General features: G+C 40.0%; 1 protein-coding gene across 1 annotated transcript in view; it reads right to left on the reverse strand.

The window, feature by feature from the left end:
- STAG1 (STAG1 cohesin complex component) overlaps nucleotides 1-24,026 on the reverse strand; it is a 163,686-nt gene that overhangs the window by 31,272 nt on the left and 108,388 nt on the right. The window contains exons 2-10 of the mRNA XM_075861179.1: nucleotides 18,502-18,628; nucleotides 18,304-18,433; nucleotides 18,063-18,221; nucleotides 16,870-16,966; nucleotides 14,703-14,779; nucleotides 12,983-13,187; nucleotides 6,248-6,399; nucleotides 3,188-3,261; nucleotides 200-323 (exon numbers count right to left, since the gene is read on the reverse strand). Coding sequence (XP_075717294.1) covers nucleotides 200-323; nucleotides 3,188-3,261; nucleotides 6,248-6,399; nucleotides 12,983-13,187; nucleotides 14,703-14,779; nucleotides 16,870-16,966; nucleotides 18,063-18,221; nucleotides 18,304-18,433; nucleotides 18,502-18,530 — 1,047 coding nt within the window. The 5' untranslated portion in view covers nucleotides 18,531-18,628. The remainder of the gene's footprint in view (nucleotides 1-199; nucleotides 324-3,187; nucleotides 3,262-6,247; nucleotides 6,400-12,982; nucleotides 13,188-14,702; nucleotides 14,780-16,869; nucleotides 16,967-18,062; nucleotides 18,222-18,303; nucleotides 18,434-18,501; nucleotides 18,629-24,026) is intronic.

Below are 24,026 nucleotides of genomic sequence, written 5' to 3' on the forward strand. Positions count from 1 at the left end.
AGGATAAATTGCTTAACCCCTTAAGGACCAGACCATTTTTAGTTTTTTCCCTCCCCATACCTGAATTGTTTATTTTTAACATCGACATAGCCGTATGAGGGATTGTTTTTTTGCGGAATAAGTTGTCGTTTTTAACGGCACCATTTAATGTACTGGGGAAAAAAAAAAAATAATCTTTGTGGTGTGGACTAAAACTCACCCGGTCATGAAGTGTCCAGCCGACATATTTTAGATAGCTGTCATTGAGGAAAGCATCGCTGTACATTTTCATCCAAACCCCTATTTCCTCAATGCAGATTGCTCGGATCTCCGCAATGGCATCCCTTCAAGTAAAGATTACATGGAAAATTTGAGTTTACAAATAAAAAAGCGAAAACAAAACTATAATATAAGTCGAAAAGTGTATGTTCTTCCTGTAGATCAGTAGAAGGTAAGTATCTATCAGTTGTTATCCCTGAAAGCAACAGGATTAGTTGGGTAAAATCTAAGGCCTTGTTCACACTGCAGATTTGCATGTATTTTTTAGGCGAAAACCAGGAACGGCCTATAAGCAGAATATATAAAAGGGGTTGTTCGGTTTCAGCAAATTAATGTTCATTTTTGTATAATTAAAAGTTATACATATGGCATGGGACTGCTTATATATTAAGTCATTCTGGGCGGATGTAATATCAAAGTTGTCATCTCTTCTGGGGATCCCGGTGCCTTTCCCCCTGAGGTTTATCTTCTGGGTCTATTAGATGAGTCGATATGGTTACATTATACCAGGATCTTCCTTAGGGAATCATCATTTTTTTTCTCAAAAAGCTATTGCGATCAGATGGATGGGAGATAGACCTCTCCTACCTGTGCCCAATGGATACAATTGATAAACACGACAATTCCATATGAGAGAACAGTATATACTCAGAGGCTGTCCCCACAAATTCCATAGGATCTGGGATGTTTGGACTTCCTCCTCCCTGGCCCTATTGCCTCTGAGATCATTGAGAGCCTCTCCTCTGATCTTTAGGATTCCTGAAGTGGCCAGTGTTTGGGTGTGGGGGGGGGGGGTTTCCGTTGCTGTACATGACTGCTCCATGAAATGTGTTGCTGTTTTCGTGTCCTATATATAGTGCTCTGCTTAAGGCTTGGGATGTGATAATATGATGTTAAGTACGAAACTCACATGTGCGGAAGTTCAGGTAAACTATGTTCTACTAAGTTTTTCTATACAATATGTGTTATATTTCTTTGTAACATCCCGATTTATGCTGTGCACTTTACAAATGTGAGATTGAGTATTGTTTCTGGTGTGACCGGATACTCAGTTTATCTCTTCATCGTATTTTATTTAATATATGTACGCACGATGTGATGCTATTATTTCTCTATTGATACACTAATTGTATTGTTTATTGTTCATTAAAACTAGTTTAAAAAAAAAAAAAGTTATGCAATTTTCCAATATATTTGTGTTACTTCCTCACGGTTTTCAAGATCTCTGCTTGTTGTCATTTAGTAGGAACATTCAGTTTACTTGCAGTGGATACGATTCTGGTCATGTGATGGACACAGGTGCTGGGGTCGTTACAGTGTATCAGAGCTGTCTTGTAACCATCCCAGCACCTGTGTGTCCATCACATGACCATGTAACAATCCCAGCATGTAGGTGTCTTTCACATGACCATGTAACAATCCCAGCATGTAGGTGTCTTTCACATGACCATGTAACAATCCCAGCATGTAGGTGTCTTTCACAACACCATGTACAGAATTTTTTTCCACTGAAAGTAAACATTGAATGTTCCTACTAAAATGACAACAAGCAGAGGTCTTGAAAACCGTGAGGAAGTAACACAAAGTATATTGTAAAATTGTATAACTTTTCATTATACAAAAAATAACATTAATTTGCTAAAACCGGACAACCCCTTTTAAAGGGAATGTGTCGCTAGAAATTTATTTTATTTTTTATTTAAAACAGTTAGTGTATAAGTGATTAAACATTGCTCTAATTTTTTCACAAGTCAGGAAATATTATAAATTAGATTCTAATTTATAACATTTCCATGTGCTGGTCACTAGATGGAGCAATTCCCAAAATTGCAGCATTGGCATGTGGTAAAGCAACCACATTGCTTTATGCTGCAAAATTGGAGAAGACACACTCGCTCTAGTGTCCTCACACAATCCCCCCCTCCTTTATCCTGGCTAGTGCCAGGAGAAAGGAGGGGATTGAACGGTCAAACCTCCTACACGGTGTGCCGCCATTTTTTGAGCTAACACACAGTGTAGTAGGTTTACATACAGTAGTAAACACACACTGAAACACGAACATACACAGACCTAACTTACCTGCTCCTGCCGCCGCTCCCAGTGCATAAGTCCGGAAGCCGCGACCGGAAGTAGTAATCTTACTGTCCGGCCGCGGCTGCCGGTCCACAAGAAAATGGCGCCGGACGTCGCTCGGCCAAAGACCTTCAATTTGGACTGTGTGGGAGCGGCGCATGCGCCGTTCCCACAGACGGCGTACACCATAGTGGATGGAACGGGCCCCGTTCGCATTCACTATGGGGCTGTATGTGCCGTATTCCATGTCTGTATGTGTCGTTAATCGACACAGAGATGGAAAAAAAAATGGCAGCCCCCATAGAGAAGTAAAAGTTAAAAAATAAAGTAAAACACAAACACACAAATAAATAAAAAAATTTTTAATAAAACACTAAAAGCAAATTGATGAAAAAAAAAATTTTTCCGCGACACTCGTCCTTTAGGTACAGTGTTCAGATACCGGGGAAAAGATTTAACACAAAAATATAGAATGATTTGTTTATTTAACTATTGCATTCTCTTCTCATTCAGCGTTCCTTTAATTGTCAACACTAAAAACCGCCGCTTTTGGGTGGCTTAAGCTACTGTGAAGAACAGATAACCTGTAAATGAATTAACCCGAATTCAGACGACCGTAGTATAGGTCCATGTGATGGCTGTCACACGGACGCATGTATTTCAATGGGGCTGTTCACACGGCCGTTGTTTCAACGGAATGTGTGAAGGGTCTGTTGAAAATAACATCTTATTTTCTTCCGTTTTCATGGATCCCTCGATAGACTCAAGTGAGGGATCTATGAGAACGGGTCCTGCACGGGTGCAACTCTGACATGAAGATCGTCCGTCGCACTAGTTTGTGTGAATCTGGTCTTACCTGTATCTATGTACAAAGATGCCTTTGAAGATGGAGTTCATCATGTTTTCTATTTCGTCCTGGTTTTCCTGAAGCTGGTAATCAAAACCACAATACATAAATTAAGACAATAAAACCACTGAAAAATATTCATTGGCTGCAAGCTATTTTCTATAAGGCCCCATGCACACGGCCGTGCCCGTATTCACGGCCCGCTATTGCAGGCATGGTCGGCTGCTGATGGCAACCCATTTTCAGGCCGTGCTCCCATAGAAAGTATGGGAGCACAGCCCGTAAAACACGAAAGAACGGACATGTTCCATAATTCCTGGCACAGTTCTACAGCACAGACACCCACCCGTAGCGATATGGAAAGGTGTTCGCAACCAATAGAACTGACTGAGTCCGTAATTGCGGACCATATTACGGATAATTTTTACGGTCGTGTGCATGGGGCCTATGCTCACGATCGTAAAAGTTGTCCTTAATTGCAGACCGTAACACGGTCAGCTATTATGGACCCATTCAGTTCTTTTGGCCACAGACACCTTTCCGTATCACTACGGATGGGTGTCCGTGCTGTAGAAATGTTCCAAAAATTATGGAACATGTCTGTTTTTTTGCATTTTAGCGGCCGTGCTCCCATACTTTCTATGGGAGCATGGTCCGAAAATGCGGTCGGCCATCAGCTGTCGCCTATGCCTACAATCCCGGGCCGTGATTACAGGCACAGCTGTGTGCATGGGGCCTAACTCATTTCTATATATAGAACTAAAAAGGAGTATTGCAGGTTCTATGGGTTTGCGCATAAAGGTTGTCAACTTTCAGGAAATTAATGTTATGTTTTGAATAATTAAAAAGTTATACAATTTTCAAATATACTTTCTGTATTAATTCCGGTTTTCAAGATCTCTGCTTGTTGTCATTAACCCCTTCCCCCTGCTTGCATTCTGGGCCCTAATGACCAAGCCATTTTTTACGTTTTTCCATTGTCCCATTCGAAGAGCTATAACGTTTTTATTTTTGCGTCGACATAGCTGTATAAGGTCTTGTTTTTTTGCGGGACAAGTTGTACTTTTTAATTGCACCATTTAGGGGTGAATATAATTTATTCATTGACTTTTATTAACTTTTGGGGGGAATAGAAGAAGACCTGAAATGTAACCACTTTTTTTTGCGCCCTAAATCTACGTCGTTTACCGTGTGGTAGAAATAACACAATAACTTTATTTTGTATGTTTTACTACTTACACAGTAAAAACACTTTTTTTTCAAAATTATTTGTTCTTGCGTCTCCATATTTGAAGAGCCATAACTATTTTATTGTTCCGCCGATGCAGTTGTATGAGGGCTTTTTTTTTGCAAGACTTATCGTTTTTATTGGTACCATTTGAGAGTAGATGCGACTTTTTGATCACATTTTTTTTTAAGTCAGGATTAACAGAAAACAACAATTTTTTCCATTGTTTTTTATTTAATTTTTTACGGCGTTCACCGTGCGGGTTAAATAATGTAACAGCTTTATAGTCGGGGTCGTTACGGACGCGTTGATACCAAATATGTGTAACTTTTTTGCTTTGTGTTTTTTTAATAGTAAAGCATTTTGTAAGGGGAAAAAGTGGGTTTTTCATTTTTTTTTCACAACTTTATTTAACTTTTTTTTACTTTTTTACTAGTCCCACTAGGGGACTTTACTATGCGATCATCCGATTGCTATTATAATACACTGCAATACTTTTGTATTGCAGTGTATTACTGCCTGTCCGTTTAAAGCGGACAGGCATCTGCTAGGACATGCCTCCGGCATGATCTAGTAGGCATTCATTACATACAGGCAGACCTGGGGGCCTTTATTAGGCCCCCGGCTTCTATCAGAGACACAGACACTCGGCGATCTGTCTGATGACAGCCGGGCTCCTGCTCCAACGGTAGCAATCGACGTTTACTTCGATCGGCCGTTTAACCCCTCAAATGCCGCGGTCATTAGCGATCGCTGCATTTGAATTGTTTACAGAGGGAGGGAGCTCCCTCTGTCACCCATGGGCGGCCCGCAAGTGCAATTGCGGCCAGCCGATGGGGTGCCATGGCAGCCGGGGGCCTAACAAAGGGCCCCTTGGTCTGCCCCGGGTATATACCTATTAGGACGTGCCAGAGGCATGTCCTAATAGATGCCTGTGAGTTTTATACTGATAGGCAATAATGCTCTGGTATACGAAGTATACCAAAAGCATAGTGAAGTCTCCTAGTGGGACTGAAAAAATAATTCATGTGAAATAAAAATTTATAAAATGGTACACAACATTTTTTTGCCATAATAAAAACGGTTTTATTTATTAAAAGTGTAAAAATAAAAAAACACGACACATATACTATATTCCCGCAATTATAATGACCCAAAAAAGAAAGTTCTCATATTATTTAAACCGCAAGGTAAACGTCGTAAAAAAACAAAACCAAAAAACGGCAAGATTGCTATTTTTGCCCATCACCACCCCCAAAAAATAATAAAAGGTTAACCAATAAGTCCCATGTACCCCAAAATGGTAGCAATGAAGTCCTGCAAAAAAACAAGCCCTCACATGGCTACATTGACACAAATAAAAAAAGTTATGGCTCTTGGAAAGCCGCGTTGTAAGATAAGTTATATTAGTTCGTGTTTTTTTTTTTCTGCAAAAATAGTAAAACATAAAAAAAACTATACATATGTGGTATCACCGTAATCATACCGACACATAGACTAAAGGTAGCATGTTATTCACGCAGCACAGTAATCAACGTCAATGTAAAATGCATAGAACAATGGCTATATATCCCCCCCCCCAAAAAAAAAAGTTAACAAATTCTATATACCCCAAAACTGTGCCATTGAAAAATACAACTCATCCCGCAAAAAGCAAGTCCTCATACAGCCATGTCCACGTGAAAATAAAAAAAGTTATAGCTCTTTGAATGTAATGATGGAAAAACGAAAAAAAAAAAAAAAGAAAAAAAATTGCTTGGTCATTAGGGCCCACAATGCACACAGGGGAAAGGGGTTAATATCCATCTAAAGTAAAACAAAACAAAAAAAACTGTATTTACCTCTTTCCGTTTCTGTAGCAGCAGTTCGAGCCTCTCATTGGCTCTTTTACCAATCATTTTGTTCCTCTCCGACTCATATTGTCGTTGGGTGTTGTCCTGGTGAATACTTAAGTTGAGCGCAACATTCACCAGTGCAGTCATCAGCTTCATTGCTGCCAACACAAAAATAAAAAAGTCAATTAATTAATAGTCAAAAGCAATTTTATAAAGTAGTTGGATAAGGCCCTCTTCCATACGTAACTGCACTACGTTTGACGTATATGCCCGGAAATACACCGGACATACATTTAACACAGGCTGTGACGGACGCTTACACAGTGGCGCCCATCCTCACAGAGTATAATGGTATACATTAACCGTATAAGTCAAACACTCAAAACCCTGTTCATGACGTATACATCTCAGCAATGGCATTCCTTCATGTAAAGATTACACAGAAACGTTTTAGTTTACGAATTTTTAAAAAACAACAAAAAAAACTATAATGTAGGTTGAAAACTACGTTTTTATGCAGGAGAAGATAAGGGTCTTCTTATAAGGGACTAGTAGTGATTATCATCGAAAGCAACAGGTACAATCTAAGGCCTTGTTCACACATGCAACAAATGTGCACTATTTTGCATGTATTTAAGCTAAAACCAGAAACGGAACGTAAACAGAATATATAAAGGAACGCCCTTATAAAATTGCTTTATATATATATTTTTCTAAAGTAGTTTGATAGGGCCTTCTTCTATAGCTTATTGAACTGCATTGGACGTAGCGTCCATTCCCACAAAGTATAATGGTAGACATTTGATGACCCAGTTCATGACGTATACATTACACAGACACCATTATAGTCTATAGGAGACTGATACCCCTACTAGGCATCTGTCACCCATAGACTAAGACTTGAACATGCGATCCTTTGATATACAATATACTGCACTACTTATGCAGCGGACTGTAATATGCCTGCCTTTCAGTAATCCTCCGGTAGGGCCAATAGACATACATCTATGGCAGACATGGGGACCTTTGTTAGGCCCCATGCTTAAACAACCCATCATCAGCCCGATCGCATTATGGGACACTAATGGGCTGACAGAGGGAGCCCCATCCCTCTGTCAAACTCCTTAGATGCCAAGGTCGCGATTGCCTGCAGAATCTAAAGGTGTTAAAAGGTCGGGATAGGAGCTAGCGCAGCAAAGTAACATACATCTGTGCCCATGCCATTCGAGCAACGTACATGCACAGAAGTTAACTTATTCCAACCTGCGCCGTAAATATAGGCTAAATTATGAAAGTTGTGTCACTGCCCAAATACTTCTGGAACAAACGCTATACATACAGTACACTTATTATGCAATGTCAGTATATTTATTGCACAAGTTATAGGGGCGAAATTGGGTATCACCTCCTATGCACATCATGTTCACAAATTGTATGCAAAACAGGATAAGGGCAGGAAATAGATTACTTTATATTCAATCCCGTAATCGGAGTATAACCTAAAGCTAAGACAAGCAGAATAAAAAATAAATAAAAAACTTCTGCTTTAAACGTTTAAGATATGGATAGTGTTAGAACCTCAAATCTGGAGTAGATTTGACATGAATAACAGGAATAAGCGTGCTGCTCATAGGATATGTATTGTTTTATGTTGAAGAGTCAGGGATAGATAAACACCAATGTCACTGTACATGGGAAAAGAAAACGGCACAGACCTCAAACCATGGACAGCCGTGCTAGCCAAGGAGGCAGGAAAGTAAATGTAGAACATCTAATTAGAGTTCTTAAGATTACCAGCATGGGGCAGCAGCCTAAAGAGATTCACAAATGCAATTTGCCCCAGATAAATCGCAGACTACAAATAAACACTGAAACAAGGTGGCAGCAGAGATTGCAAAACACATCAAAACTCAACACTAGAGAACACACTACAGCACTCGCCACACAGACTTCAGCTGACATGGAAGTTAAAAGGAATTGGAAGACTAGGCTGAAAAATATTTGGTTTGTTTTTGTATTTTTCACACAAGTGTTGAAAAATAAAACATTAACATTAACCTTACACATATTCCACTTATGACCATGCAGGTACAAAAAAAACAACAGAAACCCATGTTCTGTGGCAGCTCAACATATGGCTGTGTTCACACAGAGTTTTTTGCAGGAGGAAAATTCCTCCTGCAAAAACTGCTCCAGATGGTTTTTGCACAGTGGTTTGACAAAAACTCGTCAAAGCGTTTTATCCCTCTTTCTGACTAATTGAAATGGAGTTTTGGAGGCGGAAACCGCCTCAAGATGGGTCAGGACGGTTTTTTTTACTCGCGGTAAAGCATTTTCGGGCGGTTTTTGAGGAATTTTTCGGCGCGGTTTCCGCATCAAAAAACTCAGTGTGAACAGGGCCTATGACTGCCATACGCCATAGGTCACTGCCCTCTCATGGTAACAGACTTTCACTTTCTGTCAGGTCACCCAACATGAAATGGGCAGATGAACAGTCCGTCGGGTAGGACTGTGCTGGTGAACTCCAGACATAGGAGAGGACCCCCGGAATAGAATGTAATGCTACAATGACTATTTATAATAAGAGACATTGGTCTGAATGCATTATCTAGTAAATACAACCTAAACCAGATTTGGATCCATGTTGTCATATACAGATGTATATTGGGCCCCTGCACCTCCCCTGGTGCTGTGGAACAACAGCTCCCAGAACTACCAGTCTAAGGCTATGTTCACACACTTAACAGAATACGGATTTGTTTTCAAGGAAAAACAGCCTCTGATTTTCAGCCGTTTAAGCAACTAGCGTTTTTTACGGCCGTTTTTGGAGCGGTTTTTCTATTCAGTCAATGAAAAACGGCTCCAAAAACAGGTCAAGAAGTGACGCACTTTACGGGGCATCTTTTTACACGCCGTTCTTTGAAAATAAGGCGTAAAATAACGCCCCATCGGAACACAATGCCGTATTTCCCATTGAAATCAATGAGCAGATGTTTGTAGGAATTCTGCTTCCGATTTGTCAGTCATTTCCAGGAAGTTTACAACCCAAAAAACAGCTGAAAAAAAGTCTGTGTGAACATCATAGATTGTAAGCTCTTGCGAGCAGGATCCTCAGTCCTCCTGTCGGAATTTTAAATTAGCTTTGTCGCTATGGAATGCCTGATATTGTCGGTTTATCTTCCCTCTAAATTACAAAGTGCTGCGTAATATGTTGGCGCTATATAAATAAAGATTATTATTATTATACCCTAATCCTCTGCTATAGGACATGATGGGAGTGCTGGTTTCATGGATGCAGTGGGAGCCCCAGCTTTCCCAAGTCACTACCCAGCTTTACCTCCCCCACTGCTGTAAAACAATGGAGACAACTCACCAGATCTCTGCTGCACACATGTAACCACCACTCCCAGCATGGCCTATAGCAGAGGCCTGGACAGAGCATGCTGAGAGCTGTTGTTCCAAAGCATCAGGGAAGGTAAAGTTGGGTAGCGAATCTGGAAAGCGGAGGCTCCACTGTAACTAGCAGAAGCTTGGACAGTGCATGCTGGGAGCGGTTGTACCAGGGCAGACAAGATTACAAGGATTGTTCCCATTTTACGGCAGGGATTCAATATTCCTATGCATTGCGTATATACAATTAACCCCTTAATGTCCAAACCATTTTTCATTTTTTCCTCTATGCCTTCCAAGGGCCATGAATTTTGCATTTTTCTGTCTAGAAGTTGCGGGACAAGTAGTATTTTTTAAATGTCGCCATTAAATGTACTGGAAAATAAAAAAAACAAAAAACTTGTGTGGTTAATGGGAAACCCCCGTTGGCTTTTGATTTAACCCTGTTTTCCCTGTGCAGTAAAAGTGACTTAACTTCATTCTGTGGGTCAATACGATTACAAATACCAAATTTCTACTGTTTTTTTCTTATATTTTACTACTTTTTCAAAGTTAATTATAAATATTACTGGGGACATTTTTTTTTTAACATGGAACATTCCAGTTAAAGACCACATAGCAGTTTAACTCCTTAGATGACCAGCCTATTATACACCTTGATAACTAAGCTTTTTTTTTTTTTAAGTTCTTTCCATCATCGCATTCCAAGAGCTATAACTTTATTTTTGCGTCGACATCGCTGTAGAAGGTCTTGTTTGTCGCAGGATAAGTTGTATTTTTTAATAGCACCATTTTGGGGTACATATAATTGATTGATTATCTTCTATAAACTTTTTTTGCGGCGTAAAAGAAAAAACATTTTGAGTCTTTAATTTACGGCATTTACCATGTGGTATAAATAACTTTATTCAGCGGGTCGTTACGATTGCGACCATACCAAATGTATATAGGTTTTTTTATGTTTCACTACGTTTTAATAGTAAAAATTTTCAAAATTATGCGTTTTTGTGTCTCCATATTTGAAGAGCCCTAACTTTTTTTTTTTGCCGATGCAGCTGTAGGATTTTATTTTTTTGCGGGACTACTTGTCGTTTTTATTGGTACCATTTTGGAGCACATACGACTTTTTGATCACTTTTTATCACAATTTTTTTTAAGGCAGGATGAACAGAAAACAGAAAATTCCGGCATTATTTTTTAATTTTATTTTTTACAGCGTTCGACGACCGGGTTAAATAACATAATAGCTTTATGGTTTGGGTCGTTCCGGACGCAGCGATAGCAAATATGTGTAACGTTTGTTACAAAACAAAAGCGAGTTTTTCATTTTTTCCCACTTATTTATCTATTAATAACGTGATTAAACTTTTTTACTAGTCCCACTAGGGGACTTCACTATGCGATCGTACGATTGCCTTTATAATACACTGCAATACTTCTGTATTACAGTGTATTACTGCCTGTCCGTTTACAACGGACAGGCATCTGCTAGGTCATTCCAGAGGCATGGCCTAGCAGGCATCCACTACAGGCATACCTGGGGGCCTTTATTAGGCCCCCGGCTGCCATAGAAGACACTGGCACTCTGCAATCTCATAGCAGGGTGCCTGTGGGCTCAGAGAGTGAGCTCCCTCCCTCTCTCCAAAACCACATCGATGCGGCGCGCGCTATTGAGCGCTGCATCTAAGGGGTTAAACGGGCGGATTTCGATCCGCCCACGCAAGCAGCGATGTCCCAATTTCTTTGCTACCTCCAGTAACTGCTCCCGATGCCACTGATTTATTCTGACGCAGCGCCGTGAAGAGGCGTATGAATCAGAATAAAGCCAGTTAGTGGCCGCCGTGAAAAGGCACATAGCCGGTCACTAACGGGTTAATTACCAGCTATGTGTTATGATGATTTATTGCATTTTCTGCTTTTAGTATTATCTTGCTGAAGGTGAGGCATATTATTTGAGTTTATATCAATCCCCTTCGGAATGCATTTTGGCTTAGAAAAGCAATTGAAAAATGCACTTTATAGATGCTAGAAAACACAGCAGGGCCGGACATCTGAATGGGGTTGAATCTCAGCACACACATGGATTTCGGCAATCCCCATTCAAATGAACAACATTTATTCAACAAATTTGCCACGTGTCTATAACCTAATGCAAATAGCTCAAATCCAATTATGCTTTTTGCTTAGAAAAATGCATGTATATAGTGTATCAATTGTGCACGGTGCGAATAAATCCATATACTAGGAAGGGAGCCATTTAGGGTGACAAAGAGCTGATGCGGCAAAGTAAAATTCCACACGCAGGGGCGTAACTAGGAAAGACTGGGCCCTATAGCAAACTTTTGACTGGGGCCCGCCCCTCCGCTGGGTATCACACAACCCCCCCCCCCTTGTAGATAGTGCCTCCCTATAATATTCCACCACACAGCGCCCCACTATGGATTCCACCATACACAGCCCCCTGTAGATAACGCCATACAGCCCCAAATCCCGCCTGTAGATAACGCCATACAGACACCCCCTGTAGATAACGCCATACAGACCCCCTGTAGATAACGCCATACAGACCACCCCCCTTGTAGATTAGGTCATATAGCCCCCCCCCAAAAAAAAAACGGCCTATAGTTTGTGCTACAAAAGAGATGTATCCCCTATCTGCCAATGGCCCTAGGAAAGTCAGGGATCTTGATTTCTATATGGCTGCACATCTGTTGATTGAACCACACTTGCTTATATAATTTGGTTAGGAGGTGGATTTTCTGTGTAAGTTTATGATTTCTTTTTTTATGTACAATTACTAACCTTCATCTAAATTACTGACATATAGGATACTATGGAAGTTAAGTGTGTAAAATGAAATGCATGGTTAAGAGTAGGCTAAAGAAAAACACAACCCCCTGCAGTCCTTACAAAGATTTCTATTTGCAAGGATAAGGATAGGGATGGGTTATTAGGTTGTAGGTTTTTAGTGTTGATTCCACTTCGTGTGCATGGACCTGGTACACCACAGGCCCCCACCAGTCGTGTACGGCCTGGTGGAGGACTGTTCTAGAAGCAATGGATTCATCCTTTTTTTAATGTCCTTTCACCTGTATATTTAATTAAATTTACACTAAATTAATGTAAAATTAGTCTGTTCATTTTGTATCCCATAAAAAATATGTCTGCATTCTATTATGATTGGGTGTTAGGAATCAAATGAGACCATTCCTGGTTGATTATCCAACCAGATCTGTCACTGAGTGAATAATAAGTAGTAACCGGAAAAATACAATGTAATAAAAAACAGAGGGAAACTATTGGGTAGATGTCATTTAGTAGAGTCCGTTCAAATAAATAAAGACGCTTTACCTGCCAGTGTGCTTGTATGCCTGAATGCTCGGACCTGGGAGTCTGAGAGACCGGTCAGAAGGGAAATGACAGTGTCCATCATGTACTCGTCATAGATGATGCTGTACTGACACTGCCGGATCAAGACGCCAATGAACTCACAGAAGTTGCAGCGAAACTTTTTCCAATGAGGGCCAGGCATTGTTAAGGGGTAGTCACCACTATCCTACAGGAAACAAAATGGATTGACAAAATTATTTTTGTGATCTGTATTGTCAAAAACAAAATACATTTAAAATAGATGTAAGCCTCAGGCTAAAGTCAAATGGCTGCAACATGGCTCCATGCAGAAGAGGAAAGGAGGGGGGGGGTGTTCATTATAGTTATCTCCGAGGATGGAATCAGATCCGGGGGCGGGGGGGGGGGGGGGGGGGGGGGAAGTGTCAAAAAGTCTTTAAAAAATAAATAAATATTTTATATATATATATATATATATATATATATATATATATATATAAGAAATTAAGTTCAAAAATAAACACAAAACATTTTCCACCTAAAGTAATGTAAAAAAATAAAAAAGTAAACAAAATAGTATTGCTGCATCTGTAGAAGTCTGAACTATTACACTATAGCATTATTTAATGCGCACGGTGAACACCGTAAAAAATAAAAATGTAAAAACACCAAAATAGCTGTTTGGTCAACTTCGCTCTAAAATAAATGTAATAAAAAGTGATCAAAAAGTTCTACGTACTAAAAAATGGTACCGATAAAAACTACAGCTAGTCCCGCAAAAAAAAAAAAAAAAAAAAAGTTATGGCTCTCTCTGTGGCGAAACAAAACTTTTTTTAACAACAAAAAGTTTATTATCAATAAAAGTAGTACAATATATAAAAAAAATTAAATCTATATATATATATATATATAAATTTGGCATCACCGGAATCGTTTTGAGCCACAGAATAAAGATAACTTTTACCACACGGATAAAGCCGTAAAAACAAAAACCCCCTGAAAAAAAAATTGAGGAATCGCAGTTTTTTCCAACTTCAGCCCGCAAAGATTTTTTTTTCAGTTTCCCAGTATATGGAACTATAAATGGTACCAATAAAGACTACAACGCCTCCTGCAAAAAATAAGCCCTCACACAACTATTGACGGAAAAATCTAAAAGTTATGGTTCTTGGAATGCAGGGAGTGAAAAACGAAAATGAATTTCAAAAAATGGCTTCGTCCCAAAGCGGTTAAAGGCTATGTACATGTTTAAATACGTTATTTTAAAAAAAATAAATGTGTATTAAAGTTTTTGGTGCAACTTTCTAATTACTTCTTATTAAAAATTATTTTTACTTATCAAGCGGTTATGGATCACATCTCAGTTCATAACATTGACGTGGAGAACCCACTGACACTGAACCAGTCAGCCCCGCGGACTTGACAGCTACAGATTTCAGCGCCAGATACAGCGGCTCTATATACTGGATACAAAGCAGCTGTATCTCAAAATGTAAAAATTATTTATAATAAAGTATCAATTATAAAGTTGCACAAAACACACATACATTTTCATAAAAAAAAAAAAAAAAAAGCCACGTTTTCAAAAGGTATACATAGCCTTTAAGAAGCCCACGAAGAATTCAAGTAAACCACTTCTTACAATGTGCCTTGGATTCTGCGGGAAATCTGCCTGTTTGACAGAAAGTGAACAGAACATTAATTCTAATGGCTCACTTCATACCTCATCAAACTCTTCAGTCATCTTCCGAATAATTTCAGCATTCTGCATATTTCGGAACATTTCAATTCTCACAGTGCCTGAAAATAAAAATAAAAGTTTAATGTTAGTCCTTATATGGGATATAGACAGTAAGGGCTCATGCACACAACCGTAATAGTTTTTAATGTCCACAAATACGGACCCGACGGCTACACATCCGTAGCAGTTATCAATTGCGGAAGCGCCCATAGACTTATGGGTGAATCTGTGCCGCAATTGCAGATAACAGGACATGTTCTATATTTTGCAGATCATTTCTACGGCCCAGACATACATTTGTAAATATATGGAAAGGTGTCCGTGGCCAATAGAAATAAATGGGTCCACAATTTAATTCGGAATTACAGATGAAATTATTGTCGTGTGCATGGGGCATTAAAGGGGTTGCCCGGTTTAGAAAACCCATTTTTCAAACATATTGTTAGGGTACTCTGAATAAATCAATTTGGGTCTCCTGTTCAGTATCCTCATCTCCAGGGCAGGGAGGTGCTACAAAGAGTGTTGCTCTGCTAGACCCAGTTTGTTAATGCATTGCATGGACAGCCTATTGATTTCAATGGGAAATGTGTAATGCTTAATTTCTCCTGTGGCGGCGCTGCAGGATAAGTAAACACTAGCTGCCTGTTACCCCACAAATTACAGCTGATATCTGGGAGTCCCAACAGTGGGACAACCTGTAATTGGCTTTAAGTGCAGCTAAACGTTTAACAAACTTCTGACATGTCATAGTGACATGCTCGTGTGAGCCCTCAGCCGCTTAGTTTCTGTTCGGGTTTTTCCAGAAATCAATGTAACGGAGGACGGGCAATAGAAAGTCTATGAGCCCATACTTCGATACATTGGATTTCTGGAAAAAGCCGAACAGAAACGAAGCGCTTCAGCGGTTTTAGAGATTGGTGGGGGCCACAGTGCTCGGACCCCCACCAACCAAAACACGTCAGAAATTTGTTAAATGTTTAGCTACACTTGAATTCTGAGAGACCATTCTAACACAAAGGGATTGCCTAAAGGTTTCTACATTAGGTAAATGTATCTGGCGTGTAATTTTTTTTATACAATTTGTAGACTAAAGATTGACAATGCACTATTTTAATCATGTCTAGAAGCCCACACATTGCATATTGATGCAGTTATGTCATTCTTTATTCAATTTTCTATTGAAAGCCAAACAAGATATATATATATATATATATAGATAGATAGATATAACAAAAAGACATGAGCATGGAAGCAGCACTCACGAAAAAAAAGTTTATTCACCCAACAACTGCAACGTTTCACTTCCTCAATGGAAGCGTTTTCAAGCAAGAGTCTTACCTGGTTGAAGAGTCTAAGTGCACGTGAACCAGCCGCCTCGGCGCGCGTTTCACACAGTATTTCTTTTTTTTATCTATAAACTTGTATTTTTCGAAGTACCACTAGTGAACTTAACATGCGATTGTTTGATCACTTCTATAACACACTGCAGTACTTAAGTGTTATGTCTTTCAGTGTTGGGCAGTGTCTAATAAGCTCAAGTCCATGCAGACCTAGGGGCCTTTGTTATGCCCCCGGCTGCCATGGCAACCCATCAGCACCCCACAATAGCTTTGCAGAAGCACTGATGGGCTTACAAAAGGTAGCCCCCTCCCTCTGAAACCATTTAGGTGGTGCGGTTGCTATTTATAGGTTTATCTAAAGATGAATTCACACCACATATTTGTTGCAGATTCACACCACATTTTTTGCAGGATCCTCTTCTGGCCAAAGCCACAAGAGGATCCAGGAAGAAGGAGAGAATAAATTCTTCCTATATATTTACCATTCCTAATAAAACCACTTCTGGAGTTGGCCAAAAGTCTTTAACAAAATCTGCAACAAATACGCAGTGTGAATAAAGCTCAAGGGGTTAAATGGTGGGTATCGGAGCTAGTTCTTATCTCGATCATTGCAGCAGAGTATCAGCCGTATGAACCAATTCCCACTAGCGTCGTAGGTACAGTGCGAAAAGGGGTTAAATTGGTAATAGACAAAGTTGATTAATAGTAAAACAACATGTTTATATGAGCGAACAAACAAATCCCTAAATAAGCAGTTAAAATAATCTCACTACCAGCATATCAGTGACTCAGATACAAGACAATCCTACCTTTACACCCTGAACATTGGATGAAGAAGTTTATCAAGTCCAGAAGTGCAATGTCTCGGTCCTGCTTATAAGACTCAATCCAGTCATCGACTACAGACTATGGAAGAAAAAGGGATGTGGTTTGGGTAAACAATATAAACAGTAAAGTCCACTTGAATTAGCACTTTCATCCATGATTGTCACAACATAGTAAGAGGGGCTCTATACTTCGTTGAAAATGACAATACTTTACACAGATACACATATATGTGTGTGTGTGTGTGTGCGCATATATATATATATACATACATACACACACATATATATATATATACACACACACACACTTTTTTTCTCTTCTGCTACAACTGCAGCGTATGTATAAGGGTATGTTCACACGGCTTATTTACGGATGTAATTCGGGCGTTTTACGCCTCGATTTACGTCCGAAAATTCGCCTCGATAGCGTTGTCAAACATCTGCCCATTCGTTAGAATGGGTCTTACGATGTTCTGTGCACACGGTCCTTTTTTTTACGCCCCGCTGTCAAAAGGCGGGGCGTAAAAAAAACCTGTCAATTCTTCAGACGCAAATGGAGCCGTTTTCCATTGACTCCATTGAAGAACTGCTCCATTTACGTCCGTAATTTATGCAGCAAAATAGCGCCTCTACATGCCATTAAGGCTGAAATTACGGGGCTGTTTTCTCCTGAAAACAGCCCCGTAATTTCTGCCGTTACGGACGCAGCCATGTGCACATACCCTTACCCATCATGTGCCAAATCGTGTGATTATTTTCCGTTTACAAATTTTTAATTGTACATAATCCCTTTATTATTTTAAAGTATTACTGAAATGTTAATCACAAACGCTATGGACATAACTGATATATTACATTTTGCAATTTAGTGGTCTCCAGGACATAAAAAGTGAACAAACATTTTGTCACAAATAAAGTGGAGATATACATAAGCGCCTTAGACTAGTTGTATATGGTTCAACTGAATAATCTATGGGTAAGATGAACAATGCAATAATTGTGGTTTGCATCATTGCTGTGGGGCCAACATTTTAGGAAAAGGATTAGGTTTATTACCGATGTGATGTAGGCGACATTTAGAACATGTAAAGTGGATCTCATCAGTGGCATAGTTATAGAAAAAAACAAAACTATCCAAAATATGGGATTGGCCATCATGACAGAATAGCGATTACCTGCATGGCACTCTTTCCCATCTTTACAACTTCAAAGAGGGTGACTGGATCGCCCTCTCCATTCTGCTGAGGATGTCCATTTGCCCTCCCTCTTCCTCTGGTTCCCGGCTCTCCCCGACTCCGCTCACCTGGAGTCTTTCGTGGTTTTTTTATGGCAGACTGCAAACAAAAGGAGTAATTTAGTACAAGTTTTCTCCCCATATAAGCGAGTACGTAATTTAGACATCACAGTGCCACATACCGGAGGTCTTCCTGGACGCCCTCTTTTTCTCTTCCCTTTAACTTCTATATCCTCCACAATATCAGAGCTCATTTCGCTGGCCACTGCGGACATGTCTGTGTGCACTGTAGCCCCCTCATTTGTAGAGTCCCTAAAAGAGAATATATATTGTACTCAATGTTGCTTATCATTAAACACAAGCACAAGACAAGAACTTACTGCAAAACGGACAGCTCAGAAGTAATCATCTTTGCACAAGTTTCTTTCTAGAGGTTATAAGTCCAATGAGAATTGCTGCTAATTGTTCTCTTCGGGTTCAGTTATTGGAAAAGGCTCCGTGGTAAACCTAGAAATGCGCAGAAACAAAATGTTAGAGAAAACTTTGTGCAAGATAATTAAGCGTCAATATCTGGATCAAATCACATTATTCACAATGATAACTACACATTAGTAAAGTTTAACATGTTTATGGATATATGCTTATTCAGACACCAAAACTTCCCCTGCAGATTGAAGCAGTGATGTCCAAGCTGCAGAACTAGACTAAAGATGTCATCACACACAACCAAACTCATAAGTATATGATTAACATATACACCATATCAAATACCCCTACCAAATAATGTCCAATTTCAGAAACAGCTGGCTGTGTCACTCACGTGTGGTAAGAACGGTAGTGTGTACAGATGCCTGTCGTAAGGTAAACTGTCTATAGAAAGTGGACTAAACTTGGAAGAAAAGTCATGAATCAGACCTGGTACATGACTGCAAGGACGTTGACCTCATTTAAAGTCTAAGAAATCTACTAGTAGGAATAATTTATATAAAAATAACCCCAGCACCTCCACACCTATTAACCCTTTCAAGACCAAGGGTCATCGATGCCTCAATGACCAGCCCCAATAAGAGTATCTAACTCCCGATTGGGCTCCCACCTACTATATAGGAAGCCTAACCATCCATATATAAAACAACTTTTCTGTACTCCCCCCCCCCCCCCCCCCCCCTTAGTCTCAGCTGGAAGGCTTTATCTCCAAGACAATAGGAACTTCCCTGTTAACATGTCACGAATAAGGATGTATGGCTAAGCCAAAAGCATCGGTCTTAAATAACAGAACCTGCTCACACAATTAATTTAATTTACTTTACCCAAGATATGCACCCCATCCAGTATGTACAGAAATGCCTCCAGTGATAGCGCGGCACTTTGGACACAGATAGGCAGAGCGAGTCTTCTCAAGGCTCCTCCCAGGGCTCTGTCGTCGAAGGGTATGGGAGGGACCTTTGCACTAGATACAGTGCAACCTGTCAGGCCAATCATCCCCATCTATTCCACACTGGGGAAGCCGGTCTTTTGACCACTATGATTGGCAAGGACGGACGAGCCCCCTGCAAGGGGGAGAAACTTGCTGAACGTGCTGAGCCTCATGATAGGCTGATACATTACAAGGGGGTGGACACCCCACCTTATATCGTGGAGCGTTCGGCCGCCAACTGCGGCTAGCAAACTGGACCGACGTTCGACATGACTGGATGTATCTTTTATGCATTGCACGCTAAAATCTAATAAACAATATCTAACAACTGCAGGCCCTTGAGGAATTGCGGCAGATATTGACAGCAATGAAACGCATAGGGCACACTCTAATAGTGACTGGCACGAAGTATCAGCCCTTATAAGGGCTTATCAGCTGGCAGCTGAACCAGCAACTATATACACTTGTCTATATTCTAATACGGCACAGCCAGTTAGGCTAATAATAACAACACTCACGGACCGACGAGATATTACAGGTGTTTAGTCCTTAGTCGGATACAGTAGTCAGGTATGAACTCTGACTGCACGGACGAGGCTAAACTAATATACCAACGGGGTGTTTACCCCTATAGGTAAGTGAGCCTATATCCGGATTATAGAAGAACTATTTGGATAATAAAAATAAGAAAATTTTTTAAAATACCAAAAATATTACTATATATAAAAACCTAAAAATATCAAATCCCTTATTAGATATTAGAACTGAATCCAGACCAAATAAATTATAGGCTTTCTGTTATACATACCTCGGCTAATCACCAAGTTACAGGGTCTATAGTGGCAATGTAAGTGAAACAGCACTAGAATAAAGTAACAAATATTATCACAGTCTGCATTGTTTATTAACACAGGTAGATTGTTTTTGAATTAACCCCTATCTGCACGAGTAAGTAACTGTACGTCGTTGCGGGAGGTTACTTCCCGCACGACGACGTACAGTTACTGAGTTTTTCCCGGTGCACAGTCAGCGACAGTGTGCACCGGGAACCGGGAGGTCAGCTGTCGCCGACAGCTGACACACCACTCTCGCCGACCAGCGGTCTGCCGCGGATTTCGGCGAATTAACCCCCTTAAGTTCGGCGATCGGTTGCAATCGCCGAATTTTGGGGGTTTCTAACATATCGGCAGACCCTGGTCCGAAATCGCGGGGTTTGCCGATAGTTAGTATAGCAAACGGAAGTCAAACAATGGCTTCCGTGTCTGCCATGGATGGAAGCCCATTAGGACCAACCTTCGGCTGGTCCTGATAGGCTTCCTGTCAGAGTGACAGTAAGTCACTGTCGTTCCCGATGCACACTGTCGGCGACACTGTGTGCATCGGGAACTTGGAGATCAGCTGTCCCCGACAGCTGACACTCCAGTGTTGCCAATCCGCGGCTCATCGCCGCTGATTTTGGCAATTAACCCGTTACATGCGGGGCTCGATTGCGATCTTCGCATGTAGGGGGTTTGTAGCACATCAGCAGCCCCCATGCAATCGTGGGGGATTCTGATGCTTGTGATGGCACCCGGGGGCCAGACAACAGCCCCCGGGTCTGCCATGTATGTCAGCCTATGAGGATCAGCCTCTGCTGATCCTCGTAGACCAACTGTCAGAGTGACTGTGACGTCACACTGACAGTTGGAATACGTTACACTACCTAGGTAGTGTAATGTATTCTAGCAGCGATCAAAGCTGCAGGTCAAAAAATGAAAGTGTAAAAAGTAAAATAAAAAGTTAATAAACAAAAATATAAAGTGTAAAAAGTAAAATAAAAGTTAATAAAAATGTTTTATAAAAGTGTAAAAATAAGTTTTCGTTTTCCTATAATAAATCATTTATTATAGGGAAAAAATGAAAACGTTAAAAAAAAAATATATTTGGTATCACCGTGTTCGTAACGACCCAAACTATGAAACTATAATGTTCATTTTTCCGCACGGTGAACACCGCAAACAAAATAAACGGAAAACTGTCAGCATTACTATTTTTTGGTCACCACCCCTCCCAAGATATAGAATAAAAAGTGATCAAAGTCGCATTTACACCAAAATAGTACCAATAAAAACTACAACCCGTCCGGCAAAAAACAAGTCCTCCCACAGCTTTTTTGACAAAAAAATAAAAAAGTTACGGCTCAGAATAGCGTGTCTCACAAAATCAATTTTATAGAAACTTAATTTTATTGTGCAAACGCTGCCAAACGTAAAAAAGAACTATACACATATGGTATCGCCGTAATCGTACCGACCGGCAGAATAAAGTAAAACGTAATTTATTGCGCACGGTGAACGCTGTAAGAAATAAAGAATTTAAAGCGCCAAAATCATTGTTTTTTGGTCACCTTAGCTCTAAAAAAGATCCTGTGGCGTCAAAATGCTCACTATACCCCTAGAAAAATTCCTTGAGGGGTGTAGTTTACAAAATAGGGTCACTTTTGGGGTGTTTCCACTGTTTTGGTCCCTCCGGGGCGTTGCAAACCCAACTTGGCACTGAAAACCAATCCAGCAAAATCTGCGCTCCAAAATCCAAAAGGCGCTCCTTCGCTCCTGAGCCCTGCTGTGGGTCCAAACATCAGTTTATGACCACATATGGGGTATTGCCGTAATCAGGAGAAATTGCTTTACAAATGTTGGGGTGCTTTTTCTCCTTTATTCTTTGTAAAAATGAAAAAATTATATGTTTCCACAGAAAAATAGGTGATTTTCATCTTCACAGACTAATTCCACTAAATTCTGCAAAAAAACTGGGGTCAAAATGCTAACTATACCCCTAGAAAAATGCCTTGAGGGGTGTAGTTTCCAAAATGGGGTCACTTTTGGGGGGTGTTTAGATACCACAAGACCTCCTAAAACCTGACATGGTGCCTAAAATATATTCCTAAAAAAAGGAGGCCCCAAAATCCACTGGGTGCTCATTTGCTTCTGAGACCTGTGCTTCAGTCCATTAGGACACTAGGGCCACATGTTGGAAATCTGCAGAATCTGGGCAATAAATATTGAGTTGTGTTTCTCTAGTAAAACCTTCTGTGTTACAGATTCTTTTTTTATTACAAATGAATTTCGTAAAAAAAAAAAAAATGAAATTTGTAAAGGTTACCTCTACTTTGCCTTAATTCCTGTGAAATGCCTAAAGGGTTAAAATACTTTCTGAATGTTGTTTTGAATACCTTGAGGGGTGCAGTTTTCAAAATGGGGTGATTTATGGGGACTTTCTAATATATAAGGCCCTCAAAGCCACTTCAGAACTGAACTGGTCCCTGAAAAAATGGCCTATTGAAATTTTCGTGAAAATATGAGAAATTGCTGCTAAAGTTCTAAGCCTTGTAACGTCTTCGAAAAATAAAAGTACGTGAAAAAAAATGATGCAAACATAAAGTAGACATATGGGTAATGTTAACTAGTAACTATTGTGTGTGGTATTAGTATCTGTTTTACAAGCAAATACATTTACATTTAGAAAAATTGTAATTTTTGCAAATTTTTGCTAAAATTTGACGTTTTTCACAAATAAATATTGAATTTATCGACCAAATTTTTTCACTAACAAAGTACAATATGTCACGAGAAAACAATCTCAGAATTGCTTGGATAGGTAAAAGCGTTCCGGAGTTATTACCAGAGAGTGACATATGCCAGATTTAAAAAAATCATCCGTGTCCACAAGGCCAAAACAGGCTGTGTCCTAAAGGGGTTAAATACAGTGACATCGCTACCTATTTACAGTCTATATCCCTAAAGAAATGAATCAGTGAGCAGAAAAGAGAGCAGGGGGGCATTTCTCTACCTGACTTGAAAACGTATTTCACAGCCAATCACTTATCTAGATGGACACAATTAGCAGATATGAACAATAACTCTTTAGCTGTTATGGAATGGGCCCTTTTGGGGTTGGATATGCTTAATCTGCTCTGGGTACGTAATATATTGCAACCTAAAAGAGGGGGTTTGAGTTCCCTTACCAGGGGTATGCACAAAGTATGTCAGAATGCAGTAGATCTTAATATGTCTAGGAATTCCATTTCTGCACTTGCTCTATTGAGTGCTTTGCCCTCCTTCCTTAGTAGACAACCTGATAGAATGGCAGATTTTTGGAGGATATTAGGTTGTGTCCGGATATCAGTGCTTTTGGGACCGATGGGTCCGCCTGATCTTGCGTCTGTATTCAGGGAGTTGGGTCAACCGAATGCTTTACAATTGGCAGATTATAAAACTACCACCACTAATTTTAGGGCTAATTCTCCGTCCCCTCCAGTTGACCCGTCTTGGCTAGAAAACTACATCTTATTACCGGTCACCCCTGATAAGATTTTGTCTAAACTTTATAAAGGACTTCTCCTGGGGATGTCATCACAAAAACCCCATTATATGGGGAATTGGGAGAAGGAACTAGAGAGGTCTTTTTCAAAATCTGACTTAGACTTTGTATTGAAGTCTGCTCATGGTT

This window comes from Rhinoderma darwinii, chromosome 4 (genome assembly GCF_050947455.1).
Source record: "Rhinoderma darwinii isolate aRhiDar2 chromosome 4, aRhiDar2.hap1, whole genome shotgun sequence".
NCBI lineage: Eukaryota > Metazoa > Chordata > Amphibia > Anura > Rhinodermatidae > Rhinoderma > Rhinoderma darwinii.